Consider the following 17,143-nt stretch of genomic DNA (forward strand, 5'->3'; position numbering starts at 1 on the left):
GGCAAGTCAGTTAACCTCTTGCGACGAGCAATCCCGGATCCGGGAGCGTAATCATAGCCTCAAACGAATTTGCATGACGCAGCGGACATAAATACTTTTCCTATTGAGAATCACAAATGAAATAAATATATTCAAACACAAGCTTAGCCTTTTGTTAACAACACTGTCATCTCAGATTTTCAAAATATGCGTTACAGCCAACGCTAGACAAGCATTTGTGTAAGTTTATCATGGCATAATGCTATGCTAGCTCTGCTGGCAGCAGGCAACATTTTCACGAAAATAAGAAAAGCAACCAAATTAAATCATTTACCTTTGAAGAACTTCGGATGCTTTCACTCAGGAGACTCCCAGTTAGATAGCAAATGTTCCTTTTTTCTTCATCATGCTTGGCTGAGAAATCGACCGGAAAATGCTGCAACTATAACGCCAAACTTTTTTCAAAATTTGCTCCACAATATCGACAAACACGGCAAACGTTGTTTAGGATCCATCCTCAAGGTGTTTTTAACATATATATTTGATAATATATCCATCGAGGCAATTGGTTTCTCATAAGAAGCGATTGGAAAAATGGCTACCTCAGTATTTTACGTGAGATTTTCTGCGGGAGACACCATGTGATCACATGCTATATATGGTCCCTTACGGCCATTCTTCAATGGAAATGCCTAAAAAGACACCTTGGAATACGTGGAAAACGTAAGCTCATTCGTAGCTCATTCACAGCCATAAGGAGTCATTGAAATGAGGCGGTTTCAAAAAATGCGGCACTTCCTGGTTGGATTTTTATCTGGGTTTCGCCTGTAACATCAGTTCTGTGGCACTCACAGACAATCTTTTCAGTTTTGGAAACGTCAGAGTGTTTCCTTTCCAAAGCTGTCAATTATATGCATAGTCGAGCATCTTTTCGTGACAAACGTTCCTGTTTTAAACAAGATATTTTTTCATCCAAATTTTTTAATAGCGCCCCCTAATGCATAACTGGTTTTAAGAACAAATTCTTATTTTCAATGACAGCCTAGGAACTGCATCAAATAGCTATTGCTTTAAATAATCCATCTAATCTAGCAAAATTGTAATGAATGACAACTGAAGGTTAGACATAACTACCCAGCTTTGGTTTATATTCTCCTTGGTTTATTATACCATTTTTGAAAAAGCACCAAGAAATCAAGACAAAAAGTTCAAAGTTAAACATTACTTTTGGGATTGGTTCTTAAACATCTTATTTCAATTCCATTAACTGCAGAGACATGTTGGAGACCATAACAATCTATAAAATACATGACTCAAATGCATAACTGACATTAAACATAAAATTACAAACAGTAATATTTAACTAAAACCACTTTTAGTGAAAGTATTTGAATTACCTATTCATATTTATGCCTTTTGGTTGCCAGCAGATTCCTGAAAATAGTCACATATCGACAGTAACTGTAGCCCAGTATACAGAGTGAGAAAAGGGTAAAAACAATGGCCACATATGTAGTTAGATGCTGATACTTCCTGTAATGAAAAAGAATGCAAAGATAGTTGGTGCGCAATTGACCTAGAACATTTAAGCAATGCTGAAAAGCAATATGTCAGGTTATTTATCATAGCCATTTTCTCTGCCCCATAACTTACGGAATTGTAATGCCATAGGTCTGGACTGCAAACACAGCATGAAGGTCACAGAAGCTGAGAAGAGAAAATAGATGAAGCTGGTTGAAGACAGTGTTCCATTTTATTTTAATCTTTGGTATAGAAAAATACATTAACAGGACCTGCTGAAAAGCACCGACAGACATGAGGTTAAAATGTGTTTGACAGCTGCCACCTTGTGACCGCCACCTGTTACTACAATAAATTATCAGCAGGGACCAATGACTTTCTAGGCATGGACACATGTAAGTCACACAAGTCCACTCAACAATGTCACCTAAATAAATTTCTGAGGTGTATACTACAAAGCAGGATCAATGACTTAGCCAGCTTACTTGCCAAAACATTCTGATATAAAGTTAATTTGAAAGAGAAGCTTGAAATGTGATTAATCTAATTGATTCAACAACCAAAAACATATCTAAGATTCCAACACCATCATTAAGTTTGCCGACAACACAACGGTGGTAAGCCTGATCACCAATGATGATGAGGCAGCCTATAGGGAGGATGTCAGAGACCTGGCAGTGTGGTGCCAGGACAACCTCTCCCTCAACGTGGGCAAGACAAAGAAATGATTGTGGACTACAGAAAACTGAGGGCCAAACACGCCCCCATTTACATTGACGGGGCTATAGTGGAGCGGGTCGAGAGCTTCAAGTTCCTCAGTGTCCACATCACTATTATCTATCATAGTCCAAACTCACCAACAGTTGTTAAGATGGCACGTCAACATCTCTTCCCTCTCAGGAGGCTGAAAAGATTTGTCATGGGCCCTGAGATCCTCAAAAAGTTCTATAGCTGCACCATTGAGAGCATCTTTTTTGGCTGCATCAACGCTTGGTATGGCAACTGCTTGGCATCCAAACGCATTGCGCTACAGAGGGTACTGCGTATGCCCCAGTACCTCCCTAGGGTCGAACTCCCTGCCATGCAGGACCTCTATACCAGGTGGTGTAAGAGGAAGGTCCTAAAAATAGACTGTTCTCTCTGCTACCACATGGCAAGCGGTACAGATGCGCCAAGTCTGGGACCAAAACGCACCTGAGCAGCTTCTACCCCCAATCTGTAAGACCGCTGAACAGTTAATCAAATAGCTACCCAGACAATTTACACTGACCCCCTTTATTATTTATCTTAATTATTTTGCACTGTCTTGATGCAGTCACTCGACTCTACCCACACACTCACATACTACACTGACACTCCCAACACACACATGCTTATTGACGCCACACTCACATAAGACACTTTCACACACGCTGCTGCTACTCAGTTTATTCTACATTGAACTAAAATAAACACAACATGTAAAGTGTTGTTTCACGAGCTGAAATAAAATAGCCCAGAAATGTTCCATACTCACAAAAAGCTTACTTCTCTCAAACATAGTTGTTTACATCCGTTAGTGAGAATTTCTACTTTGCCAAGATAATCCATCCACCTGACAGGTGGGGAATATCAAGAAGCTGATTAAACATGATCATTACACAGGTGCACCTTGTGCTGGGGACAATAAAAGGCCACTCTAAAATGTACAGTTTTGTCACACAACACATTGCCACAGTTGTCAAGATGAGGGAACGTGCAATTGGCATGCTGACTGCAGCAATGTCCACCAGAGCTGTTGCCAGAATTGAATGTTAATTTCTCTACCATAAGCTGAAAATGTCCCAGTTCTTCCATGGCCTGCATACTAGCCAAACATGTCACCCATTGAGCATGTTTGGGATGCTCTGGATCGTTGTGTATGACACCGTGTTCCATTTCCCGAAAATATCCAGCAACTTCGCACAGACATTGATGAGGAGTGGGACAACATTACAAAGGACACAAATCAACAGCCTGGACAACTCTAGATGGAGATGTGTTCACACCAGATACTAAGGTTTTCTGATCCACGTCCCTAATTTTTTTTAAGGTCTCTGTGACCAACAGATGCATATCTATTCCCAGTCATGTGAAATCCATAGTTTCAGGCATAATGAATTTATTTAAATTGACTGATTTCCTTGAACTGTAACTCAGTAAAATCTTTGAAATTGCTGGATGTTGCGTGTATATTCTGATGGCCTAGTCACTTTTACCCCTACACACGTGTACATACTGTATTACCTCAATTACCTTGTACCCCTGCACATTGACTCAGTCCTGGTACTCCTTGTATATAGCCTTGTTATGGTGTAACTATTTCCTTCTTTATTAAGCAAATATTTGTCTTACTTTTTAACTCTGCATTGTTGGGAATGGGCTCATAAGTAAGAATTATACTGTAAAGTCTACACCAGTTGTATTTGGAGCGTGTGACCAATAAAATTAGATTTGTGTGCGTTTGTTTCGGTTCAAAGCGGATGGAGTAAGTTATTTGTTCTGCAACCACTGGGGGGTCCCAATGAAACCACAGGACAGTGGCAGGGTTGGGATGCATTCCACAAATTCAATTCTCTCTCCTTGTAAATTCAATTGAATTAAATTCAAATTCCAGGTCAGTCTTTGAATTCAGAGATCATTAAATTCCTCTCAATTCCAATGTCAGGTAAATTCCCACAACTCTATTCCCAATTCAACATTATCCCCCAACAATTGCACAAATTATAATTCAATTCCCCTCAGGGTTTCAGGCTGATCATGCCACCATTCAGCCTAGCTATACTGGAATTATATACCGGTAAATGCAATTTGAAATTATATATTTTTAAAATCCTGCAGTCAACTTTTAAAACTAAGTCCATTAATTCCATTGACTGGGAAATGTACAAATATCAAATTCCAATTCAATAGATTAAATGTTTTTATAATACTAATTCAAACAGTCCAAACAGTCTAATTCCAATTCCATACCTTGAAGGTTGTTGACATTTTGAATTTAATTCAACATAAATTCTCCACTTGATGAGTGAATTCACAAATTGAATTGGAATTTCAAATGAAATTGGAATTGACCCCAACCCTGGACAGTGGTCATTCACCTGTAATTGGGGTCCAGTATCTTGACATTAAACACATAGGTAGCACTGTCCACCTGGGAAAATGTCAGAAAGTTTTTGGAGCTTCTGTTCATTATTTCATAAGGCTGGTCCAGGTTCCCCAACTTGCCAGGGCTGACCTTAAAACAAGTCCTGTAGCTCTGGAACGGGGAGAAGAATATACCTTTATAGAACAACGTTTCTGGCATTGTGGCATTCTGGGATTCAGGTAGAAATGTATACAGATCATGAGAACTACAGTATATAAGTACAGTACAGCTCTGTACCTCCGGACCCCAGGCCTCCTCCAGGCTTTTCCCCCCAGTCAGCATGGAGATCCAGGTCTGAGATTCACGGAGACAGGCAACCTGAAGGAGCCCCAGTGAGCATACCGGTAAGGAAAATTCAAACCCACCCCAAACACACTCCAAGTTCACTTATTTGATAGAGGAGTATAAACTGTACCTGACGCATGGTTGCATTAAAAGAATAGTCCTTCCGACCAAATCTGTCCCATACTATGAAGTTGGCATCGACGTTTCTAACATAGTTGTCTCCATCATACCTGAAAAAATGTAATCACACATAGAAATATGTGAACCAATAAGAATTCCTCTGATAGTTTTAGTCATTCCTGTTAATGTATCATTTTCTTTTTTTGACTTACAGGTCAATGCTTGGGAGAAATGGATTTTTATAGTGCGTTTTGAGTAGACATCCAAATTTCTCCCAGTCGTAATGCACAACCTATAACAATAATAAATGCATAATCAATGATGAAGGCAATTGAACTTTTATAAAAAATGACATAACTTACTTTAAACATCACATTTAACTACAACACTAAAATGTCCACATTTTAATACTCAAACTATATCCATTTCTAGCCTCAGGTGCAATACTAGCTATAGTAGTTACAGTACATATCTATACTAGCAAACAGGAACATTTATTACGGTGTATTTCTGAAAACTGAAAACTAAATTACTTACTATATCGTCTTGTTGTGGATCTCTGAGTACAGACCTAAGATGAAAGAGAATGTTTGAATGCAGAGAACTGATACTAATAGGAGACAATACAGTCCCTCAACATTCTTGATTACCCTAAAATGGTGTAGTTGGTGAGGCTGTACATCTCGCAAGGCATTCCCCAAGGCCTGGAAATAACAAGAAGGCATCACTACAATGTGGTCCTTTGTAGCTCAGTGGGTAGAGCATGGTGTTTGTGACGCCAGAATAGTGGCTTTGATTCCCGGGATCACCAATATGTAAAATGCATGCATGACTGTAAGTCACTTTGGGTAAAAGCATGAACGTTTATCAGTTAAAGACTAGATCAGTCCACCGTCACACTAACTCTGTCTAGAGAATATAAATCATACAGAATAGTTTCCACTTACCTAGCAACACGGATATGTCTATTTGGTGGGCAGCCAACATTAAAATGAGATATCTGTCAACAATATGAGAGTTGGTAAATAACAATGTGCTACAGTAAAATATAGATGCAGTAACTGTTGAATATGTTTGAAAAATTGTTACCCGACTCATTGGCAAATTACAAGTGTTGCCAATCTGGTTGGGTACTAGTTCCAGGGTAACAATGCCACTTGTTTTTTTTCTGTGAGGTAAATTAACAGTTTATGTGAATATATTCCCAAAACTGATAAATTAAGCCTTTGAATGAACATCAATCACAAATTGACAAACAAAAAGGACTGACGTCAAATGTGTGTAACTCGTTGCATCACTGTAATCCACTTTCTGGCTGATTATAAATGTCTGAAAAATCAAATAAAAGCATCAAATAAGTCTTTAGAAATGTAGACATGGTAACGCATCATGTATCCATTTCACTGAGCATTAGCAAAGTTCAGCAGAACAAAACATGCTACAAATCTGTTGAAAGGAAATCTGTAAAGAGCAGCACTGTATATGACATAATCAATACAGTAACAGCCTCACCGTGTTCACTGTGTCCACACTGTTCACACCCTCAAAGTGAGACTTCTGCTCAATATAAAGCAGGTCCGCATTGTTGCTGAGGAACTTCACGTGCACACCTTTTCCCTCTGGGTAGACTATCTGAGCCCACAGAACCATCTGGTCTCCCTTATCCATGTTATAGGAAATGGTGTTCATACTGTGCTCAAAGGAGATGAAGGGACAGTCATGGTAGCTGCCCTTCATGGCGCTCTTAGTCTCCATCATCATGGGGTACTTCTGGACGTGCAGCCCCTCAGGTGTCAGGGTGAGCATGTTGATCTGCTCTTTCTGGTTGAGGTAGAGGACCATGCGACTGTCCGGCTCCATCCACTTGTGCAAGCGCACCACCTCGTGCATGCCCACTTTACAGTAGAACAGGATATTGTTCTCCATCTTCACCAGCATATTCCAGGAGTGATCTGAGGCAGAAAGTAAAAGAAGATGCACACCAATAAAATGTACAACTACACTTTTAGAAAAAAAAGGTGCTATCTGGAACGTAAACGGGTTCTCCCCATAGGAGAACCCTTTTGGTTTCAAGTAGAACTGTTTTTTGGGTTCCATGTAGACGTTGTGTTAGTGGCATTAGGTAGCCTGATTTCAGATGTGTCCATGCAAACACGATTATTAGGGAAATCGTTCTTCTTATAAATCTGACTATCCACAATAATCTCATTATTGTGTACATGTAACCGTACTCATTGGGCAGCTCAAACAGAACTCTTGCTATGGATACTCACACAAAGGTAGATAAAAAGGTTACAGCTGTTTGTCAAGAGTTCAGTGTCGAAAAGCATGTACTGTAGCTAACATCAGCTAAGAGCACTCTCGTATCGCATCATTGAGCAGCACAAATCGAGCCATTGCAATGGATACCAATGCATTCAATTGCAATGCAGTTCAATAGACTAGAATGTTACAAATGAAAAACAATTGAGACCCATCTCCTCTTTCACTTTCTCCGCTTAAGCTATTAACTCCAAATCAACGGTGAGATGTTTAGACTGACCCTACTTAGATTGCTTGTTGTCAAAAGACTTTTGATACTACAGTATATATCATTTTTGAACTATAACCATTAAATGTGCATAAATTAAGATGGGTTTGAATGAGAACCATAGGAATACAGAGGTAGCAATTCAAAATGGTCCTGCTCATTGGCCAATTAAGCTACAAGACCAACTTTAAAACATTCAGGCTATCAAATTCTTTAAGACATTTATAAACTATAACTAAATAAAATGTGCATACATTTGTAAACAAGAAGTCAACAGTAATTCTTGAACCGTTCAAGCTAGGGACACCAAGCCAACTTTCACAGGTTCAGGTTATCCTAACTTCAAAATCTTTACAACTTTTATCAACTGTAACTATATACAGTGCATTTGGAAATTCAAACCCCTTGACCTTTTCATTTTTTTTGTTCCGTTATGGCCGTATTATAACATTTATTAAATTAATGTTGTTTCCTTATCAATCTACCCCATAATGACAATGCGAGACCACACCGCGGCCTCCTTCAATCTTAAATGGAAGACGTTTGGAACCACAAAGACTCCTCCTACAGCTTGCCGCCCGGCCAAACTGAGCAATCAGGGGAGAAGGGTCTTGGTCAGGGAAGTGACTAAGAACCCGATTGTCATTCTGACAGCTTCAGAGTTCTTCTGTGGAGATGGGAGAACATTCCAGAAGGACAACCATCTCTGCAGCACTCCACCAATCAAGCCTTTATGGTAGAGTGGGCAGTCGGGAAACCACTCCTCAGAAAAAAGGCACACGACAGCCAGCTTGATGTTTGCCAAAAGCCACCTAAAGGACTCTGACGAAACCAAGATTGAACTCTTTGGCCTGATTGTCGTGCTTCACGTCTGGAAAAAACTTGGCACCATCCCTACAGTGAAACATGGTGGTGGCAGCATGTACAGAGAGATCCTTGATGAAAACCTGCTTCAGAGCGCTCAGGACTTCAGATTGGGGCGAAGGTTCACCTTCCAACAGGACAACAACCCTAAGCACACAGCCAAGACAATGCAGGATTGGCTTTGGGACATGTCTCTGAATGTCCTTGAGTGACCCAGCCAGAGCCTGGACTTGAACACAATAGAACATCTCTGGAGAAATCTGAAAGTATCTGTGCAAACTCTCCAAATACAGGTGTGCCAAGCTTGTAGCGTCATACCCAAGAAGACTCAAGGCTGTAATCGCTGGCAAAGGTGCTTCAACAAAGAACTGAGTAAATGGTCTGAATACTTATGTTAATGTGATATTTCAGTTATTATTTTTATTTGCTGTTTTTGCTTTGTCATTATGGGCTATTGTGTGTAGACCGAGGAGGGAAAAACAATTTAATCCATTTTAGAATAAGGCTGTATGTAACGTAACAAAATGTGGAAAAAGTCAAGGGGTCTGAATACTTTCCGAATGCACTGTACATTTGCATTAAATAACACCAACATTAGGTAGCCTAGTGGTTAGAGCTTTGGGCTCCCTGAGCTGACAAGGTAAAAAAATCTGTTGTCCCTGAGCAAGGCAGTTAACCCGCTGTTCCTCGGGCGCGGGGACGTGTATGTCGATTTAAGGCAGCCCCCCGCACCTCTCTGATTCAGAAGGGTTGTGTTAAATGCGGAAGAGACATTTTAGTTGAAGGCATTCAATTGTACAACTGACTAGGTATCCCCTTTCCCTAACTCTTGAACCATTCAAGCAAGAGACACCAAACCAACTTACATATGTTCAGGCTATCCTAACTTTTCATCTACCTACTTTTTCCAACTATATCTAGTCCCCACCTTTACTACTGCAGACACTACCACTACTATAACGTTTTTCAAAACTTAACATAGTTTAAAACTGCTTTGCTTTAATTAAATAGTAAAGTAAAACTTCTACCATTTCTACAAAAATATTTTTAAATAAGTAATGCAAGTTCCAGCAATTGTACTACCATATGTACAATTACCATATAGTTATTATTATCATTCTGCACGCTACTCATCTTATGTCAAGCCTACTTCCGCTCACCCTCTCCAGCACTCGGCGTCGCCGGGCTACGAACCACCGGTCCTGGCAACCATCATTACGCACACCTGCTCCCCATCATTACGCAAACCTGGACTTCATCATCACCTTGATCACATTCACATTCCGTACACTTCTCATTTTTTGTTTATCTGCATTCTTCATTATTAAACTCACCTTCTGCACCTGCTTCCTGACACCCGGCATATATGTGACATCTTACACAGTTTAAGCTAAAAACACTGTTCAAACTTCAAAACTTGTAAAATGGTCTGGAATAGTGCTTTCATTTAATGTTTTGATATCTTTTTTAAATATTTTACAATCTTCATTCACTGTAAAAAGATTTTTTCAACATTCTAAAGCTCCCCATTGTGACATCATGACTTCCAACATTCACTGTAAACAATGTGACTTTTTACACAAATCAGCTACTTTGACCACTTTCCCAACAAGCTAGACAAAAACCTAGAGGGTATGACATCTTGGTCTACTTCTCTGCTATTCAAATTTGGAATCGGGAACAGAATTATCTTCTACATGACAAAAGATATAAAAACAATTGTAACCGCATCAACAACTTTTCCTCACAACTTTTAACTAAACTACTTGGTCTACTTCTCTGCTAATCAAATCTGGAATCGGAACAGAAATATATTGTACAGAGCTAACGATACAACTGTTTTAGTGACCGCATCAACAACTTTGTCTAATTGTTTTCAAACAACTGCCGTTTTGATCACTTTCTCAACTAGTTAGACAAAAAGTTAAAGGGTACGACATCTTTGTTTACTTCTGTGCTATTCAAATCTGGAAATATGAGCAGAAATATCTACTACCAATCAAGAGGTACTGCTGTTTTAGTAACCACATCAACTATTTTAGTGTTGAATAGTAGTGGGGACTCGACTCCAAAAAAATCCCAGAGTCGGGGCACAGAGGTTTGGAATGTTGCCAGAAGGAACAGGCGGAACGCCACCGCAGATAGCCTCCCATGTTCCATCATGGTGATCGCGTCTGGCTCTCCACCAGGAACCACCGCCTGCCCTGGAGTCGTTCATTACTGTTGAATTAACTACCATGGAACTTTCCAGAACTTTCAAGTGATAACAATGGGGGAGCATATTCTAAGCATGACACAATGAGTAAACAGTGACTTTTGACTCAAATCAGTGACCTTCACTTTTCCTGACAACACACCGTAGACATAAAATTAGAGGGTATGTATGACACCTTGGTCTACTTCTCTGATGTTCAAATCTGAAATGGAAACAGCCATAACTACTACCAATAACTACTATATAAGCCCTTGACGAAAATGTAACCTCCTGTTCCGGGTACATTAGGATGACGATCCGATGTCAGAAGGATTCAGATAATTTGCAGTGCTAGCTGGGCCACCAGAGACTCCGGGTTCGCGCCCAGGCTCTGTCGCAGCCGGCCGCGACCGGGAGGTCCATGGGGCGACGCACAATTGGCCTAGCGTCGTCCGGGTTAGAGAGGGTTCGACCGGTAGGGATATCCTTGCCTCATCGCCCACCAGCGACTCCTGTGGCGGGCCGGGCGCAGTGCACGCTAAACAGGTCGCCAGGTGCACTGCGTTTCCTCCGACACATTGGTGCGGCTGGCTTCCGGGTTGGATGCGCGCTGTGTTAAGAAGCAGTGCGGCTTGGTTGGGTTGTGTTTCGGAGGACACATGGCTTTCGACCTTCGTCTCTCCCGAGCCTGTAAGGGCGTTGTAGCGATGAGACAAGATAGTAACTACTAACAATTGTATACCACGGAATTGGGGAGAAAAGGGGGTAAATTTAAAATTAAAATAAAAAGAAGGATTCAGATAATAACTACAGAACGAAGCCAACTTCAGCGTGAGCTTTGGTTGTGAATGGTATAAACTTTGAACTCTTATTCGCTACAGAAGTGATACCTCCTAACCGTTGAGTTAGCAGTGGCCGCTGTAAACGTGGGCTAGGAGAGGACAGACAGAGTATCCCGTCTACCGCACAACGACGACACTACAACGTATCCAATTCACCACCAGAGACACTCTTCAAAGGACAAAGGACTCTGTTGGGCAACACGGCCTTCCATCTACGACCAACATACCGAAGCGCAGCTCAGAGTAAATATTCATTGCATTTTCCTTTTCCAAATGGGCGGTAATTTAGAATGCATAAGATTCTGTATTTACGATAGAGTAGCTGCCTACGGCCCGATAGAGACATCACTTCTCCCTTTGTTCTTCAGTCTTCCCGCTCTTTCACTCAAACCCAACCCCCGTTCTTTGTGTAAGCAGCTGTCACATCTGTTCCGTCCACTAGGGAAGTTTTCCTTTCTAACAATTTGTAATCAATGTATGATTCATTCTGTGTATATGTAATTCTATGTGATTAGTTAGGTATTTAGTAAATAAATAATTAAACCCAATTTTGTATTGCTGATTCAACTTGTTAGCCAGGGTTCGTGAAGATAACCAATAATTTACTACTTTCAGATGAGACTGAAATAAGATGACGATTAATATTGACTGCTATTGATGTAAAATATTACTAGGTCTTTAAGAGTTTATTCGGAAGATAACAGCTCTATACATATTATTTTGTGGTGCCCGACTTTCTAGTTAATTACATTTACATGATTAGCGCAATCGGGTAATATTAATTACAGAGAAAGGATTTTATAGAATAGCATGTCATATCACTTAATCCGGCATAGCCAAAGACACGACACATCCATATTCCTTTATCACACCAATCAGTCCAACTTAACCTCCTTTCATCCCTCCATTCACCAGTTCTTCCACTACCACAAAAATACTAATACTAAAGCAATTTTTCTTCATGGAAAATTACCATCTATACTGAATAAAAATATAAACGCAACATGTTAAGTGTTGGTCCCATCTTTCATGAGCTGAAATAAAGATCACAGAAATGTTCCATAAGCACAAAAAGCTTATTTCTAAAATATTTTCCGTACAAAAATCTGTTTCTCCTTTGCCATGATAATCCTTCCACCTGACAGGTGTGGCATATCAAGAAGCTGATTAAACAGCATGATCATTACACAGGTGCACCTTGTGCTGGGGACAATATAAGGTCACTCTAAAATGTGCAGTTTTGTCACACAACACAATGCACACACGCACGTTTTGAGTCAGGGTGCAATTGGAATCCTCTGCAGGAATGTCCACCAGAGCTGTTGCCAGAGAATGAAATGTTAATTTCTCTACCAAAAGCCGCCTCCAGCCTCATGTCATGTCAAACTCTTTACGTTCTGACGGAGGTCAATCATTGTTAATGGGGCTGTCCGCAACGATGCGTTGGAGATGCTGCACTAGGCTGCAGTGCGTTCTGTGTTCCGCATGCGTTCAATATTTTTAACTGGAGTGTTGCTTTACCGTGCAGTGGTACAAACAGAAGATCATAAACAGTCAAGCCAGTTAGCTAGCTATCTAATTACAAAGCTAATCCCTTTGCTAGACAGCTTAGCTAAGAAATTGCCAGCACCTAGCTTCCACTTTCCAGCTAATTATTTCACATTCAACTGACCAAGGAATCCAATAATATTGACAATGTGTCTCCATTCAGCATTTTTAGCATGGAGTTCCCAGTAACAATCAGGGCTTTGGTCGAACAGGGCAGGGAACCCAGACAGCGAAAATGACCTTCTCCATGCTGCAAACCTTTCTGCAGCCTCGCGAAGCACATGTGTCATGTTCCAGTTCCCGCAAATATCCAGCAACTTCGCGCAGCCATTGAAGAGGAGTGGGACAACATTCCACAGGTCACAATCAACAGCCTGATCAACTCTATGCGAAGATGTGTTGCGCTGCATGAGGCAAATGGTGGTCATACCAGATACTGACTGGTTTTCTGATCCACCCCCCTACCTTTTGTTAAAACATATGTGACCAACAGATGCATATCTGTACACCCAGGCATGAGAAATCCATAGATTAGGGCCTGATTAATTCATTTTAATTGACTGATTTCCTTATATGAACAAACTCAGTCAAATCTTTGAAATTGTTGCATGTTGCATTTATATTTTTGTTTAGTGTAGTTTAAATAAAAAAACAATTATACAACTTAGTCCAATAGAATCACAGCAGGTCTTTGAATTGACCAAAAAGATTCAGATCTTACCCAAGGTCACTTGGTGAATCTTACTGCCAAAGGCTGCAGCACTGAGATGTGATGCGTTGAAGGGTCTGATCTCGCCCCACTCGTTGTCATTGTGAAAGCTATAGAGGATGGTCTCTTTGTTCCACAGCAGCAGGGATGCATCGGCTGATTCCAGGAAGCGCATTTCAAATGGACCTTTAGGGATGTCCTTCAGCTTAAACTTGGTCATGAATGTGCTGGTTATCCAACTAGGGACCAGTTCATTGTAACTGGTGAGGAAGTTGCGTGAGATAGCGCCTGGGACGGAGTACATCACCAGAGTGGCCAGGGAGGCCGGGTGGGAACCGAATGATGCTGTTAAATAGGTGACTCTTGGAGGAACCTTCAACACAATTTTTAGGAAATTCTCCCTACCCGGGTTTTTAAATTTCTTTGGACCCACAAGCAACAAATTTTCTTTCCACACAATTAAAGAGCTCAGTTCCACATCCTGAAAACGCAGAAGAAAATGCACTGAGAAACAATATATGACTTGTCTTATTTGGACTAAACCTATGTTATTTACAAGTGATTAAATGTGGAGATGGAAGGACTACACCTTTGATTTTCATATTTAATTCAATTTTCACATTTAACCACATTGAATCCCTTTAGGATGAGCTGATGCTTACCTGAACAGGGTAGTTACTAGCGCAGCACGTTCTTTGATAGAGGCCCATCACTCCACTTGTGGGAAGTTGAGGATGTTCTGTCAGCACACGATCCTGGTTGTCCCTCCAGTAGAGGGCGCCATCTATTCTAAATATGATGCCGTCCTCAAGAAGAGCAGCTTGGTCCACAGTGAAATATCCCTCGGGAGGGACAGGTAAAGTTCCTGGGTCCACCTTCAGCTCCTCAGAGGTGAGGAAAGCATTCTTGGTTATGAGGGTGCCTGTGTCGGAGAGGAGCAGGCCGCGGTAGAGCTCACAGGTGCCCCACACCAGGGATAAAGGGCTTCCTGGGGCCAGACGCAAAGACACCTCCCTCTCCCCATTGGGCTCTGCAGGTTCTGGCCAGTAGAATGTGTGCTGACCGTCTATGACAAAGCGATGCTGGAAACTGATTGGCTGACCATAAATGTGAAAATCGTTGAATCTTTCATCACCAGGGATGACTGCTTCCCAGTACCTATAGTAGAGGGTATATATTGTGTATTATTTGTACGTCAGAATTAGTTTTTTATGATATGGCTTAGGGTGGTATGCTTACCCATCTTTCTGGAAATGCCCCAAGTGAGTCTGCTTAGATTTTAACTTGATCACTGGGTACTGTCCGTTATTGTAGAAGTGCTTAGTGATATATCTGGATTGCTGAGGGACAAGAATGCAACTGAAAATCATAGGTACAATTTAGATACTTTTTTATGAATTTCTGACAGAGATGACGATGCCAGAACTGGTCTCACCGTTGAGGGTACAAGTGCAGTGTTGTTAATTTCAGCAGGGTCTGCTTGCTCTGGATCAATGATCCACATTCTCACTTGCTGATATAAAAACAGACCATTTACATTGCTGAAAAGGTTAATAATCTTCCTGTTAAGCTGCCATTCATTACTAAATCTTTGTGTTGTAAAATACATTTTACCTTGGAGCTTGTTTCTGCTGAACCTCTAAAGGAGAACAATTTAAAACGGTCATTATTAAAACACACAAAAGCTAGAATCCATATTCTACAAAAATACAGAGAATAGTATTTTACCTGTCAATAGGCACTACAGCATACCAGATAAAACTGAAAAATGAATCACTGATGAAAAGATATCGTGCCTCTTCTTCCTCTGGTGACTGTTCAAATCATGCAATAGAAAGTATTACAAATAAATATTTTTTTGTTAACATTCAGTTACATTTTTTGTTAATATTCAGTTAAAATGAAGAAGCTACTTACAGACACCAATGGCTTTACCATTTGGAAACCAGGAGAAGTGCATTTCATGATGGCATTTGGGGAGCTAGGTGGAGTTCACAATAAAAACAATAGTACCAGATAGAAGTCAAGCCAATGAAGGTATCCTTTAAAACCAATGAGGAACTGTAAACTATTGTTCAATAATTACATACCATTTGGCATCTGCAGATGTAGTGTGACTGTTTCATCATATTTTTCCTTTACCTTTTGTTGTTGACATTACAACACTCTGGATACTCCCATTCAACAAAGTCAGATCCATCATACTTGAGGAAAACCTAAATATAAAACTAGTTTTAAACACACTGAAGTCTGAGTAGCTATTACAACCTTATACTTGGGGTTATAATATGAAAAGAGTGTGTAACTAATTTGATATATTTAACAATAATCAAATATATATTCCTTCCAAACATATGCATATTCTTCCCATGCACCTGAATTGTTTTAATTAATTGTTAGTGGAACCAATCTAGTATCCTGTTGGCTATATAGCTAGCCAGCATTAGCGTTAGCTAGTGTCTTTGCTAATAGTTAGAAGTTAAGAGTACTTACCGCATTTTGTAGTGTAAATAAGTTTTCATCCTCCAAAATATTATTGTATCTATAAAATAAATGAATGTATTATATTTACATGAACACATTGTTATCTACTTGATACTCCCCTTTTTGTAAGCTTAGTTAGCTTGCTAAAAAGATACGAAGAGGCTACGTGAACTTGCTAATAACTTTCGCCCATGTTATCTAGCTGGATCATTTATTTTGGGAAGAATGGGTAGTTAGTTTAATTACCTCCATACTCCAACGATTAATTCGATTTTCAGAAGTACAAGGAGTGACAGAAAAAAAGGTAACCCCCTCATCCTGTCTAGCTTGATATTTAGCCACTTGCAAGCTCAAAGAGGCGGATAAAAGAATTTGGCTCGCTCTTTTTTTGTGCGTTGTGGCTGCGTTCCAGACAGCCAAACTAATTATGGGTGCTTTCGTAAATTCACTCTGAGTCTATCTATTCCGATTTCAGAGCGCCCTCATCTGAGTGTGCCAGAGCACAGAATAACACAGATGGATTTACAAATACACAACACCCGTCAAATGTGACCTGTGTACGTTAACGTCGGGGGAAAAAAACGTTATGAAATTATTGCCAGCATCAGTTACAGTCTCCAACGCTTTAGATAACATGAAAACAGTCTAACCAGCTCTGCTAAGGCGAGTAAAATGGTCAGAGTGAGGTGTTATCTCATTTGTGTCTGGAAGTAGCTAGCCAATTTAACCAGTTAGCTTGGGAGTTTGACTGCTGTTGTGAGGTCAGAACGCTCGGATCAACCCTACTCATCGGCCAGAGCTTCCGGTGTGCGCTCTGAACGCTCCTAGAGCGAAAGCTCTAGATTTTTCAAACGGACAATCTGACAACGTCAGATTTTGCGAACGCGGAGAGAGCACTTTG

The 17,143-nt window shown here is 40.4% G+C and overlaps 1 protein-coding gene across 3 annotated transcripts; it reads right to left on the reverse strand.

Annotated features, from left to right (window-relative positions):
- Window positions 1–1,118: 1,118 nt before the first annotated feature.
- Window positions 1,119–16,918, reverse strand: LOC112234624 (cation channel sperm-associated protein subunit epsilon). 3 transcript variants are annotated; one of them, XM_024402858.2, is made up of 22 exons: window positions 16,489–16,916; window positions 16,252–16,300; window positions 15,901–15,974; window positions 15,676–15,739; window positions 15,487–15,572; window positions 15,373–15,397; window positions 15,194–15,271; window positions 14,998–15,098; window positions 14,421–14,916; window positions 13,771–14,239; window positions 6,584–7,023; window positions 6,342–6,400; window positions 6,161–6,239; window positions 6,019–6,071; window positions 5,722–5,775; window positions 5,609–5,642; window positions 5,284–5,363; window positions 5,082–5,181; window positions 4,904–4,984; window positions 4,620–4,777; window positions 1,633–1,686; window positions 1,119–1,512 (listed from the first exon to the last, which is right to left on the reverse strand). In XM_024402858.2, the coding sequence occupies exons 1-22, from the start codon at window positions 16,557–16,559 to the stop codon at window positions 1,377–1,379; spliced, it is 2,841 nt and encodes a 946-aa protein (XP_024258626.1). In that variant the 5' UTR covers window positions 16,560–16,916; the 3' UTR covers window positions 1,119–1,376. The 3 variants fall into 3 exon arrangements, with proteins under 3 accessions (XP_024258626.1, XP_024258627.1, XP_024258628.1); XM_024402860.2 differs by lacking the exon at window positions 4,620–4,777 and having other exon boundaries at window positions 1,417–1,512; window positions 16,489–16,918; XM_024402859.2 differs by lacking the exons at window positions 16,252–16,300; window positions 16,489–16,916 and having other exon boundaries at window positions 15,849–15,968.
- Window positions 16,919–17,143: the final 225 nt, after the last annotated feature.

This window comes from Oncorhynchus tshawytscha, linkage group LG01 (genome assembly GCF_018296145.1).
Source record: "Oncorhynchus tshawytscha isolate Ot180627B linkage group LG01, Otsh_v2.0, whole genome shotgun sequence".
Classification (NCBI taxonomy): Eukaryota; Metazoa; Chordata; class Actinopteri; order Salmoniformes; family Salmonidae; genus Oncorhynchus; species Oncorhynchus tshawytscha.

Excerpts from the sequence above, each read along its gene's own strand:
- LOC112234624 (XM_024402858.2), bottom strand. The coding sequence starts at position 16,559 with ATGAGGGGGTTACCTTTTTTTCTGTCACTCCTTGTACTTCTGAAAATC. Across the intron at positions 5,364-5,608 it reads ATCCACAACAAGACGATATA|GTTGTGCATTACGACTGGGA; the intron begins GTAAGTAATTTA and ends TTATTGTTATAG. Across the intron at positions 4,778-4,903 it reads AGGAGGCCTGGGGTCCGGAG|AGCTACAGGACTTGTTTTAA; the intron begins GTACAGAGCTGT and ends TCCCCGTTCCAG.